Source organism: Macadamia integrifolia, chromosome 3, assembly GCF_013358625.1.
Source record: "Macadamia integrifolia cultivar HAES 741 chromosome 3, SCU_Mint_v3, whole genome shotgun sequence".
NCBI classification, from domain to species: domain Eukaryota; kingdom Viridiplantae; phylum Streptophyta; class Magnoliopsida; order Proteales; family Proteaceae; genus Macadamia; species Macadamia integrifolia.
Genome location: NC_056559.1, coordinates 13,615,683 through 13,630,164, shown reverse-complemented (window position 1 = coordinate 13,630,164; position 14,482 = coordinate 13,615,683). Strand labels below are relative to the sequence as shown.

The window sequence follows — 14,482 nt, the reverse complement described above, 5'->3', positions numbered from 1 at the left end:
AAAAGTACCAAGTGATTGGAAACAGGAACTAAAGTATTAGAGTTAAGAGTATCCGGTTAACCTGAATATATAGCACATTCGCAGAAGGATGAGCATTGACCAGGTAATCAGTTATCCATTTAAGTGACTCTTTAGCAGGTTCCAGCTGCTTGACTGCGCTCATCTGATCTCCATATTCAAGGATGGCCCATGACAACACAGATGCAGTGAAAGCCAAAGGGAAACCAAATTTCATGTGATCACCAGCATCATACATTCCTTTTGACAGATCAAGACCCACTTCTTTCCCATCTGTTAGAGCCGAATTCCCTCTCCAAGATATCTTGTTATTAACCAACTTACCAGCTGCAAGAATGAAGTGATCTTAAAAACCTTGAGGCAAAGCAGGCAGGCATTACAAAATGAGAGGGAAAAAAATGCAACAAGAAATATACTAGTATTTCCACATAACATACAAAAGAAATTTATCACAGAAAGAAATTGGAAGAAGTAATTTTAACCCTATTAAAGTTTCTCATCAACAAGAAAACCTTTTCAGCAATAAAACAAAATAAGAGCTCTAGGCGTATGGAACAGCAACTTCGAAGCATATGATGAAAACTGGAATAAGAAGAGAATGCAACGTACATTTTTGTACATCGAAGAATTGGACAGCTAATTTAAGGGCATCCGCGTATTTCTGCGTAATGGCGCCGGGAGGCCCAGGAACGGGGGCAGCAGCACTTCCCTTCGAGTGATGAGATTTCTTCACTATAGTGAGTGCTACGGCTGCGGCAATAACAGCCAAAACCACAAACACAACGAACCACCCGCACCATCCCCCCTTCGACTTCGAATCAGCTCCCATTCTACTTCTGCAACAAAACAAAACAATGCTTCCTCTTTCTAAAGAGATCTCGCGTTTCAACAACTAAAAGTTAAATGAATCTCTATGATTCATATCACTCTAAAACCAAACGCATTGCCCGAGATCTTCACACAAAAATGGATTATCCGTAGCCAAACGAAGACAGATTCTGCTTTCTAGGTCTTCAAACACCAAAGTTCCATTCAAAATCGAATGGAGATATTTGAGACCACCAGAGATCAATGCAGCTATTCGAAGATCTCCTTGGAGTTCCTGAATCAATCAAGTAAGCTCAAACACGAGGAGGCAAGAGCTAGATCGCGGCCGAAGTAGCCGATTGTCCACGATCCAGATTCCAGAGTCCAGTGGACAGTGGCTGAGCTCTGAAAATGCTCAGAGTGAAGGCGGCACCGACACCATACAAAACGCAGCTACGACTTGCGCGGGATAAAAAATCTTTTCCTTCGGTTTTCTCTCTCGCATTTACGTTAAATGACAAAATTGCCCTTGACTTTTCAAGAAACCCCAATGTTTGTTCGCACGTTAATGTTGGACCTTCACCTAATACTGAGTCACCGATTATTACATTTAGGTAATTAGGTGGCTTTGTCCAAGAATCACGCTAAGCACATGAGATCTATGACGCGGATAATGCAGATGCACCAGATCTGCCGTTTATTTTACATGGGCCTAGGTAATCTGTAACATCCAACGGCTGATACCTTAAGTTGAATGATGTGATTGTTACTATGTTGTTCTCTAAAGTTGGTCACAAGAAAGATTTTGGTGGTAGGTCATTCTCGCATAACGTAATCGATAAACCACCTAGCTCAAGGACAGCGCATAAAAGAAAGAAAGGAAATAGCTGTCATGTGATCACAATATGACTTGCTAGCTTTCTTAGAACTAATGGTCCAACCAATGAAGGTTGAGATGGAAGATCTAGAAGGAACTTTGGATGTTGAAGATGTGGTCTTTCACATCCACTTGTCTTTTTAGATGTGGTTAGTCTTTTTTCTTTTTTCTTTTTTTTCAAGAGAAGTATTTGGTTTCGCCCATCCTCTAGTTTAAATGACATGTATGACAATATGGTATTATTCTATTCATTGATTTTGGCCATCTCATACCCAACCTTGTGTATCTAGTCCCAAATGAATTTTGGTTTATCAAACAAAAAAAAGAGAAAGAGAGAGAGAGAGATAATTCTTGGCACAGCACTATTGTGTCCACCATTTTTGTTCAAAAAGTTCATTATTGTGTGGCCCTTGCATTAAATAGAGGGTCAATGAGGGAACATGCATGAGCATTAGTTAAGGGTGGTGTGCATCATTTGCCCTCTCTATGTTTAAGCATAGGGGCCATGTGACTAAAGAGTGTTTTTTTGTGTTTTTTTGTCACTCTTTAAGGGAAAAATATCTTGGTTAGGCTACGGCAGAAAAAGTCCAAAATATGTAGGGTGCAAATAGACTACATTGCTCCTTTTGCAAGCATTGAATATTCTCCCACACGCCCTCTCATTGATCTAGAATTTCACACGTCATGCTAGTAGGATCCGACTCGTCTCCAACGACTGACGCTCAAATGAGCGTCCAACGACCCCTCCAAACGTGACACCTGTGCTGCAATGAATCCAACGACTGAGAATAATTCGACCCATCTCTCCTCTCTCTCCTCTTGCCGGCGCTTGGCGATACCTATCGAAACGCGATCCAGGTTTCCTCCACTCTGAAGCACGCATGAAACTCCAAGCAGTTCTTCGTTTTGCCACTGCAAGTTTGCTTTCTGCAACTGAACATCTCTTTTGTAAATTAGGGCTTATGTCCTCAGTTCCCCAAGCTCCATTGCCGTAGCTCCTTTTCCTCCATCATTCTTCTTTTCTGTGGTCAAGGTCATCACTAACTTAACCCTCTCCATCACCATCTCAGGAAGAAGAAATCAAACCCTAACTCTGTCACTTTTTCTTTGTTCTTTTATTCTTCTCTCTCTCTCTCTCTCTCTCTTATGCGGTAAGGGTTTCTGCAACCCTTTCTTTCTCTATCTCAGGTATGATTCCCTTTATCCTCTTTCTCTTTTACATCTTATTTTCTACATAATTATGTTCTTCTTAGATCATTCCCAAGTCATTTTAAAGATGAGACAGTGAGAAACCCTATCATGATTTGATTCCCCTTTCCTCCTTCGCCTTCTATTTCACACTCCTTCTCCTCTTTATCTTCTACAAAACTGTGACAATCTCTTCACTTAGGGTTTTTTTTCTCTGATTTTCCCACTTAGGGTTTAGTCTTAGTGACTTCCTCGATTTCATACTCTTCTCCTTCTTCTCTTCTACATAATTGTAACGATTTCTCCCCTTAAGATTGTTTTTCTCTGCTTTAAGGCTTCTTAGTGTGCTTTAGGGTGTCTTAGAAAATTCTGTGAAATCGAAAGGTAAAGAGCAGATATGGAAAGTCGAAGGAAACCTTTTGAATCGAGTAACTTGTGTTGTGGGTCGGTCTTGTGTGATTTCAATCAACCAACTGGGTTGATTGTTCAGGGTCGTTCGATTAAAAAATTGCCACATGTCGCTCCCTGAAAACTCGTTGGAAGATGGTTGGAGCGGCAGTCATGGGAGACGAGCCGAGAGCCTCTAGGAGTGAATCCTTCTCATATGTATGGTGTTTCACTCTCAACCACGCTCGAATAATTTAAACATGCTCAATCCTTGAATTCAAATATTTGAGAGCTCATTTTGAAGAAAAACTATTCTACTCATAATATGTTTGGAGTTAGAATTAAAATTTTGATTGACCTGGATCATTACAACAACTACATAGCCTTTTGATTGACTAAGATCTCTCTAAACCTCAAAATCTTATTGGATCAAACATTGAGAATGTTATCATTGTTCACCATCTCATTTCTTTAATCCTTTTATTTAAAAAATAAAATAAGATAAAATACTAACGGAGCTTAGAGCCCATATGCTCTTCACTTTAGGTTATATTTAATTTTGATGTTCTTGCATTCTATCCTGCTCCTCTCACTTTGTAATCGAAGTGCTTAGGATATAAGGCTTTGATCCAATCTAATTAAGAGTTACCATTCCTCTTAGGGAGAGGGAGAGTAATTGGATCAGATTTAGTAATGCCCATATATGACCCCCTTTTGATGCTTAAAATTCCTTCACACCCCCTCTCAACCCAAACCCTTAAAAGAAGATGATGTGGTAATTCCAACCGTAGGTATTGTATACTTTCTTATTTTTTGATGAAATTTTGCACCTACCTGGGTAGCAGCCAAGTTCTTGCTACCTAGGCTTGCAACCGAAGAAATGAAATCTTGAACGATAATTTAGAAAATACAAAACCTATGAGGGTATTTGTGAAACCCAAAGGGAAAATAAATTATTCTATTTTCTCGGCTGCAAGCTTAGGTAGGGGGAATTCGGTAGCAGCAAAAAAATTTCACCTATTTTTACCAATATACTCCTTTGATGGTGTAACACACCTTCTTAGTAGTCCACTATGGAAGAAATCTGCTAATCTGGATAACGTTGAGTTCATTAAAATTTCTCTAGATGGTTTCACACTTATAGATGAATTTCAAAGTGAGACTTTTGGGCTGTGTTTGGTAGCCAAGAGAAGAAGTGGGAAAAAAAAAAATCTAGACAAAGAAGAAATGAAATGGTAAAATAAAAAAAAAAAGTGTTTGGCTATCATTTAAAAGAAAATAAAAATTTTTGTTTTTCGTTTTCAGCAGTAACAGCAAAAGAAAATTTCACTAGACTCAAGATGAATTTTGAAATTCAAAAAAGAATCTTCTCTTAATTCAGGACATGTCAAGTACAAGTACAAGGAGAATTTCTTAAACTAAGAAAAATGTATGATTTTTTTTACTTTTTTCTTTTCTTCTCTTCTCTTCTCTTGAGTACCAAACAGCCTTTAGGACTTTTTAGGAGGGAAAATTTCCATTTTGGCCAACCAATTTTGATCTCATTTTTTTCTAACCATTTGAAATTCTGTTACCCAAAAATAAAAGTTTGAAATTATGAAACTAAATTTTACTTAGATCATAAAATAGTATAATCTCTTTTTTTTTTTTTTAATTTAAAACATTTAGCGAACGAACTTGGCAAAGACCAAAGTAACAGAAAGGAACCTAGTAACTACCTTGAAACCCATTTCACTCCTAATTTGGTGCTTCTAATATGATTCCAAAACCTCTAATTGTTGGTGCCTTGGTTTTTGTTGTATAGGCAGCATTCAATTTTTAAGATGTTAATTGTTTATTCATCGTTGCCTCACTAACCATTATTTCTCTCAGTTGCAGGTTGATGTTAGTGGGGTGGATTAACTTTGAGTATGAATCATGTTCGCCATACAAAGATGATAGTAGGATCAACAAGTATACGAAAATAAAATAAGCATACGCACGAAAGACCAGAGATTTATGTCGAAAATAAAATAAGCATACGCACAAAAGACCAGAGATTTACGTCATTCTGCATTGCGCATTGCTGCTTACATCCGTGGAGTGATATCCATCTATTCCACTAAGAATCAAGAGAAGACAAACAATACAATCTTTACAATTTAATACCTAACCAATCCCTTTTTATATATACCATTTTTTTATCTCTCTTTTACCAATTCATTTGTTCATCGCTTAGTCTTTGTACACATGTTGCATTCACATTGCACCTCTTGAATTCTCACATCTTGGTTACTCTCTTATCATCACTACTCATGGTAGACAACCTCTTTTTTTTTATAAGAGTACTCTTCCGCCCTTGGAAGACTGCACCTCTTGAATAATCTAGTTTCTCGAAGATTTCAACAACCTTGGAAGACTCCAACTTGAAAAATCCACCTCCTATTCTCTCTTGAAAGACTCCACTCTTAAAGACTCGGCGTCTTTTGCTCTCTTAGAGACTCAATACTCAATTTCTTTTTCTTTTTTTTTTTTTTTTTTTTTTGAAAACTCAGTTATTGGGATTCTTCCTCATTTGAAGACTCTTCTTTTTCCACTCACTCTACCTTGCTGTTTCCCCACCTCCCCATTAGAAGATCCTAATGGATAACCCAATCAAACCATTGAACAAATTCCATCAATCAGTATAGATAAAAGACACTAAACCCAATAATCTCCATCTTGGATTTTGTCGTAGCCACATTGAAGAATTTATGGAAAAACTACTTTAACCTCATTCTTCACCCTACGCTACTCGTCCCTTGACTACCTCCTAGTTGTGAGTTGGACCCTATGCAGTTAGCCTCTTGAATGATCAACTCAGCTTCATTCTTCACCATACACTCCATTCACGATGGCCACTTGAATGACCAACATTTCATTCTTCACTCATCACAACCCTAGTGCTAATTCCTTAAATGAATGAGCGCTCTTGGTCAGCATTGACCCACTCTTCACCCAGCACACGCTAAGTGCTAATTCTTTGGAGAGTTGACACTTGTCATTTTAGCCCCATTCTTCACGCAACACATCTTTAATGCTAGTACCTCAAATGAATGGCTCTCATCACTTTGGCATGAGCCTTATATCGCATTGATCAAACATCTCCATCTCGAACTTTGAAGATCCAATAATCTTGTTGATCTCAATTCAACCTCCTTACAAATCACCTCGTTATTCAGCAGCACACTCAACAAACTTTATTAGGCATGCCTCTCTAGTCCGTCGATTAGCATCTTTGTCTCGAGGAGAAATCATTTTCCATCAAACCATGTTTTAGGAGTGCCCATTGCATCTTTTCTATCCTATAGTGTACTATTTTTACCACGATGATCCACAATAATTCTCTCTATTTTTTTTTCTCCAATAAATCTCCTCACCAATCTCCACAATATTGTGCCTTCTCGTTGTCGACCCAAATCTTCGACCCCATACTTGATCATCAACTATCAGCTTTGATATCACTTTTTAGGGTGGAATAATGTTCTACTTCCAACATGAGTACCTTACACAATCATGTTCGTCATACAAAAATATGTGTAAGATCAATGTTTGAGATTTTAAAATGTAACCACAAGCGTACGGATCAGTGTAGCTACGGGTCGAACATTGGGAGAACAGCCACTTTATTTTTTTGCTTCTTTTAATAATGCGAAAATGAACTGATTAATGATTGTGATATAATTCTAATTACCGTCCTAAACATATGTATCTAAAATAATGTCCTAACCATTCGTCATCTAAAAATTTAAACACGCAAGCCACGCAATTAAAATTAATTAAATAAATAAATAGCTAAAAATAAACACCCCATGCAATTAAAAGACAATGAAGGAAAAAAAATGCTGAAATAAAAATAAAGTAAAAAAAATGGGATAAAGCTAGAGAGAGACTCATAAGTAGATTTTTCTACTTAGCCCGAGGGATGCATCATAATATGAGCTTCCCTACTTGATCAGAGTCACTCTTACAAGGGTTACTTTACTTGGCTTTAGGGAAAGGGAGACAATTAAAATAAAAACAATAAAATGATGGTTCTATGGCTAGGAGGGGCAAAGCCAACACATACACTAGCCATGAACCTTGGGGGAAAGGGATAGCAATAATGTAACGACTGAAATTAAAATCCTAAATTAAGAAAGAAATGGTAGTCAGAAGAGGGAATGAGAGGAGGGAGAGAAGACTACTAAAGGAGTCTACTTATTTGAACTTCAACTCTTGAACTGAAAACTTAATCGATTTGAGATACTACCAGTACTGAAAACCATATATGGAATATACCAAATCTGAAATTTATAGTACTAGAGAAAACAAATATGAATACAAAAATTGAACTTGAAAGACATGCTTCATAGCTTGTTCTTGTCACCTAAAACTAATCCTAGAACTAGAACTTGAAAATTACAATTTCAATTGTTTAAACAATAAAAATAAAAGACTGAATCAAAAACAAAAGTGCATACATTAATTGAATAAAAAGAACTTACAAAAGTGTTTAAAGCATAAACTTAGAACTAGAGCTAGAGAAAGAGAAAACTTGAGAAAGAGATAAAGCAACTAAGAAAAAACCCTAGAAGAAGAATGAAGTGTCTCCTCCCCTTGTGTTAATTCTATTATATAGAGAATGGGGGAGGGAAGCTAACGATTTTAGCTTTTAAAAAAAAAAAATTTTTTTTATCTTGTTGATGAAGTGGAGGAGAGAGAAGAGAGAAAACATGTGGAGAGAGATCTCCCACGATTTTTCTTGCCTTTTTCTTCCTATTTTTTCTCCCTTTTTCTATTTTTCTCTCTCTTCTTGCACAAGAAACCCCCTTCCTATTTTTTCTTCATTTTCTCTCTCTCTACTTCAAACTTGCGTACAACTATCTTGGCCAACCTTCTTTAAAAAAAACATCAATAAAATGGTAGCTAAGAGGTTCGAACTTGAGACCTCCTAATTAGGAAGGGATTTCACATACCACAACTCACCAACTATGCTAGGTAGTTGTTGTTACCTTGAGACAACTGCAGATGGGCTGGTTTTGCATCTTGGTTCAGTTCTAATCCATTATTTTTTTTTCTGATCCGAAAAGAATAATCACTTGTACGGTTGACTAAACGAATGTGTATTTGCAATTGACACTTCCATCTTGCTCAGAATTTCATCATCTTCACAACTAAAAGAAATAGGACCTCTTTATGTGTAAAATTGGAGATATAGCACCCGATATTCCTTAAGACCTTGAAAATATAAAACCTACAAAAAGAGAGTAAAACCCAAGGTAGGTCCATTCTAAAGATGTAAAATGCATGTTTTACTATACTATATTTCACACATAAATGTGCTCATCAATCAACGAGCACATGTAGTAAAACAATCATACACATAAGAGATGAGATTTGTGTGATTCGACAACACCTTCTATGTTTACAAAGTGATATCCAACTTTCACTAAGAATTAATATAAAGTAAGAGAACAATAAGGGAGAAGGGTGGAAAATAGAAGGGTCAGATGATAGGAAAAAGATGTTGGGAAAATTTAATTTTTGTATTTGTAATTACAAGAGGGGAGAATATAAATGCGCGAGTAGGTGAACATTTCGTATGCTATAACGTGTCTCACGGTGTGTGGCAGGGGACTGCGGTTGACAAGACAACTCAATAACATTCTAATATATGCCTCACCGGCCGCATGAATAGAAAATTTGTGAATTTGCAAATGTATAGTACATTCATTTTTTTTTTTCTAGTAGAGTGTAGCACATTCACTCACAACATAAAAAAAATTGTAAAATTGTTATCAACATACTGTCGATGTGTCATTATATTATAAAATTGTTACTAATAAATTATAGTTTTTTTTTCCTCAGTAAATCCATTAAATTATTTTCAGTTCAATGAAATTTAATAACTTTTGGATGCATTATTGTATTTATTCAAATAATGACTGTTACATATAATGAATATATGTTTGTATTTTTATTTACAAAACTGTTGTATTAAACATGTAATGTATCATTGTCATACATCATACTATTACATAAAAGCATGTACTCATGTTTCGTGGCTAATATTTTTTTGGAGTAATAATTCACTAATGTTTTTTTCAAACGTAAAATAAGATATATTCTTTCTGATTTCCTTCTATATCCTCTCTCTCTCTCCACATTCCTTCTCTTCTTGGAACTTGAAATCAATCAAAATCTTTTTTTTTTTCGTGATAAGAAACGCCATTTTTTTTTCGTTTGGTGAAAGATAAGAAACAATATTAGTTTCTAAATAATTGTTTCTTTATTTGGTTCAGAAAATAATAATATTAGATTCTTACTCTTTCAAACTCTCACGCCCCCCCTCTCTTTCTCTCTCTCTCTCCAACTTTCCTCTTTCTTTTTAAATTAGGGAAAATTACTCCCTCTCCCCTGTAGTTTGCCGAAATTACATGTGGATCTAAGGGTTTGAACGAATTACGCCCCCTCCTCTAACATTAACGGTGTGAGTATGCTGTTAGTTTTCAATAGCAAAAGACCGAATTACCCTTTAGTATAAAAGGGTCTTAATAGGATACGACCATTATACCCTTCTGTACTTCATATACCCAAAATACTCAAATCCCCAATGAGTTGATTTCCTATTCAAAATTTATGAAGGGATGGATTACACTGCAGGAATTAGAATAATTGGTTCTCATAGATTAGGGTTTCGAATGGGTTTCTAAAGATCATTGTGATCGATCATAATATATCTGGTTCTCGTATCCAATCATAAAACCTCTGGTTCTCGCTATTATAATTTATTGACAACTGAAGCGGGACGAAGTACAAGATTTTATCTGTTAATATGAGGGGAATGCATAAATCAAAAAGGGTTTTTGGCATCATCCGATAGTGATGATGTCACACCCCGTTCGCACTGAACCGGGCCAGTGACCGGGTTAACACCGGTTAACCCAAACCTGCCAGGATCATCTGATACTGTATTCCACCATAGCATACACACAACTAATAAAAGCTCATCAGGTCAGCGGAAGACTAAGTTTTACCTGTGAATAATCTCATAATACTTGATACTCGAATTGTGATACAATAGTTATATACATGTGGGGCCGAATGCATGATATTTACACAATAGAAGTACAATTCACATATCAAGTATGTAAAGGAAACCATCAAAATAATCAGAGTACACAGCTCAGCTCGGTATCAAGACTAGAGCTCAGCTCGGCATCATGGTTTGAGCCCAGCTCGGCATCACATGGTAGAGCTCAGCTCGGCCTCAAAGTGGAGCTCAGCTCGGCATCAGAACTGCGGTCCCATAGCACAACTCTCGCACGAGCAATCAGTGCCGTGCTCTAACTCCTCAGGGGTCCACCAGTCCTCCTCGGGGAACTCGACTGTGGGACCCGCCCCGTGCTCTTCAGATGTATGACCTGTAAAATCATCTAAAAAGGGGGGGATGCACACGTGGGATGAGCTTACTAGCTCAGCAAGTGGAAAGATGGACCACAAAGCAGTCCACACAGCAAAACACATCATATGCACTACATGCAATGCAATACATTTTGATTCACATCCACCTAAGCAACATTACTAAGTCTTCGGTTTAGTGCTACTACAGCCACAATGCACGTATACTCCGGGTACGAGCCGCAAACTCCATCCCGCGATACGCCTATAGGGCTGTCAGAGAAGGCCCACCGTGAGTACTCGGAAAAGTAAAGACAATGCCATCCACCGGCTCTCAACAGAAAAGTAAATGACTGAAATTAAAGGTGCTGACTCTAGCAATTTTAAAGCAGTATGATTGGCCCTCTTGAATGTATCACCGGGGTTGCCGACTGTCCTATTGACCCACCAGGCGTTATGTCTAACCGCCACAGTGACCCGACAACCGCGACCACTGCTTCCCCCCAAATGGTAACCCAACACCTTAACCCCTGTTGGGAAGGGCCGTAGCACAGGATGGTGAAAATCCTAAATCGCATGCTCCTATATGACAATAGTACGATTGCATAGTGCCTCCGCGTCCCATTCCACGGGCCACCAATGCACTCGTTTTCAAGCCGACTACGACATCTAGTCTATCAATGCATTATGCACCATGGTGTCAGCATTCATCGTATAAGCATCTCATCACGTGGCATTTAGAAAGTAAACATAGCACACATGCATAACAATGTGAGGATGACTAATTTACATAGCATATTCATGATGGCATGACTAGACTAGATACAAGTAAATGAATGCCAAACAATGCCTTGAAACAAGGCCAAACGTCCTCTCCCCACTTACCTGTAGCGTTCAAGGATTCCCGTTCGGTACGGGTGAGATCCGGTGCGAAACGGGTAGGATTTGGTGATCCTAACATAATTGAGCAGGGTTAGTACTTCACCATTTTAGGATCAAAATTAATGAGATCCGATGACAAAATCATGTTTAGAACGTTAAAAGAAGGTCACACGTCCGATTTGGGTCTAATCGGACATAAGAATCACTTTTGGGCCACACAGGTGGGTCAGACAGGTGGGCTGTCTAGCCCACCGGTTTGGACAGGCGGGTAGGCTGGCCTGTCGGTTGGCCCACCGGTCTGGCCCGCCGATTGTGCCCGAAGGCCCTGCCCTCTCAGGTGGGTGCTCACAAGCGGGCCAGATGGCCCACCGGTCCTACCCACCGGTCTTGGCGGGAAAACTGCTGTTTCTTCCCAACTTTCTCCATTCTTTGGGGATTCAAATGGGGGTTTTTCCCAACCCATTCTTCATACTTTCAAGTCTTATAGGATGGCTCTAACCTAGATCTAGGTTAGATTCAAGTGATGGGAAACCATCTTACCTTCTTTGCTCAATAACAACTTCAAACCCTCCAAATCACTTCAAACCCACAATGCTTCTTTCACCTTGTCAATACCTCTTCAAATCCTTAAGATCAACACATAAATCATCTATTAAACCTTAGATTCATCATTTCAAAGGGGATTTACAAGATCTCAAGAAACCCTACTCGAATCAAGGGCTTAAGCTTGGGTATGGTGAATGTTTAAGGAACCCGACTTTGCTTACCTCCAAATGTAGATCTAGAGTTGAAGATCACTCTTCCGGCGCCGGAATGGGAAGATCAAGTTTCGACGCCGCTGAAATACTTCTCTTCTTCCTCTTCCTTCTCTTCCCTTCTTCTTCCCTTTCTTTTCTCTCTCCTCTTTACTATCCTCACCAACGTACGGGTGTCATAAATAAAAAGAAAAGAAAATCATAAATGCTATATATATACTTCTTAAATAACTAAATAGTGCACATGGATGGGTCACTCAGGTGGGTGGGTGCGCCCACCTGTCTGCCCACCTGAGGGCCAAAACTTGAGATTTTGACAGAGTTCGGGCTGGCGCGAACCCCACCCTAGCGTACGATGTAGTATACGTATATACCTTAATATACGGCTATAATACATGTTTTATCCATACATGGCCTTATGGTAGGTGCATGTACACGGCTTGGGCACTCCCGTCTCTTCTGGCACTGGCTCGGACTTGTCGGGCCAGCTGGTGTTTAAGGTCACCCTTGCCATCATAGCCCATAAGAAACCCGCTCTAACTCCCTCTGGTTCGGTTCCTGCATGGTTAAACTGGATCAACCACGTAATCAGATCGGGTTTAAGAAGTAGGGTATTACAGATGATGCCTTTGGAGCCATGAATGATGTCACTAGCAACATCCGATGGTGATGGTGAGAAGAAGTAGGTGCCAGATCAGACTATTGGGTTAGCGGAGGTGAGTAGAATCAAAAGGTCCGGGTGCTGGAGCACCGGATTTGGGAGAGGGAGGAGGAGGGTTGGATCCTCCGCTTTCAGGGGCAGGGGTTGGTGAGATCTGCTGTGGATCTGCAGAGTCGACGAAGCATAAATCTGTGAGAAGCAGAAACGGAATTACAAAGAGAAGAGAGGAGCAGAGTCTGAGCAGGCTCACCATGGCCCAATCACAATACATAGCGCTTTAAAAACGGTCTCTCTTTTTTTCGATGAAGGTGGTTATGTACATTACATAACTAGAGAAAATGGAGAAAGATCTGAATTTATTTTCATCAGTGGATAATGGCAGGAACGAGGGAGAATGTTCCCCAATTGATTTTTCCTACTCCCCACTAAGATTTCCACTATAAAAGCCCATTACTCTCACCTTGAACCCCTCTCTCTCTCTCTCTCTCTCTCTCTCAAAGTGCAAAGTGCAACCTAACGTTAAATCTAGGAGACTATCTTCAACCGGATTGAAGATTAAAATGCAGAGGCAGAACTCTGTAAAACATTCTTCAGAGAAGAAGCAAGGTAGTCTGCATCTTTGGAGTGCAAATGGTCCTGGTCCCGCCAAAGTTTAGGATAGTTGAAGAAGAATGAAGCCCTCTTTATGAAAGGGTATATTGGTAAGTTCATATATATATATAAGGGTATTTTTGGCATTAAAAGGTATTATATAAGGTGATGTCACCAAGTAACAATCCTAATTTCACGGTGACTAACGGATTGGACCTAATTGTAAGAATCTTAGAAAATACAAGGGAGGGGGGCGTAATTGGTTCAAACTCTTTGATCCACATGTAATTTCGGTAAACTAAAGGGGAGGGGGACGTAATTTTCCCTTTAAATTATTTTCCTCCTTTCTCTCACGTTTCTCTCTCCTTCTATCTTGATAAGAAATTCAATCAAAATCACATCCCCTAAAGGCCTAATTTCTCTTGCTAATTGTCCAAACAAAAGTCTCTTTGTATGGAGAGAACTCATGGTTGCTCAATTGGTGTTCCAAGCTTGATCCGCCAGCAAGGCTGCAACAAGGCCACCTGCATCTCTTTTGCCAATGCCCAAGGATGCTACGTACGAGGTAGACAAGGCTCTCTGTTGGACTCATGAATAGATGTCGCTAGATGCATTCTCAAAGCTCTAGTAGTTGATTTTAAGGCCATAAGTCCACATCGAAATCTTTCGAACCCCTAGTAGCCTCTTCATCTTTTTCTACCCATAGGAAGTTTAAAAGTTTCTTTCTTTCTTGCCGTATTTTTAGTTTTTTTAAGTTTGCATTATTAGTTGGTATTTTGTTCTCCTTAGCTAATTAGTTGGTTATGTGCTCCTTCAACAATGTTAATAAAATCCCCAATGACCTAGAACATTTGAGATAGACTATTAGAAGAAAGTGGGGTCTTAATGGGCAATGTTCCCCTTCTTTGGATCTAT

At 38.8% G+C, this 14,482-nt stretch overlaps 1 protein-coding gene across 1 annotated transcript; it reads right to left on the bottom strand.

The window, feature by feature from the left end:
- Window positions 1-28: 28 nt before the first annotated feature.
- Window positions 29-1,294, bottom strand: LOC122074172 (endoglucanase 10-like). The gene is made up of 2 exons (XM_042639033.1): window positions 628-1,294; window positions 29-345 (listed from the first exon to the last, which is right to left on the bottom strand). The coding sequence occupies exons 1-2, from the start codon at window positions 845-847 to the stop codon at window positions 29-31; spliced, it is 537 nt and encodes a 178-aa protein (XP_042494967.1). The 5' UTR covers window positions 848-1,294.
- Window positions 1,295-14,482: the final 13,188 nt, after the last annotated feature.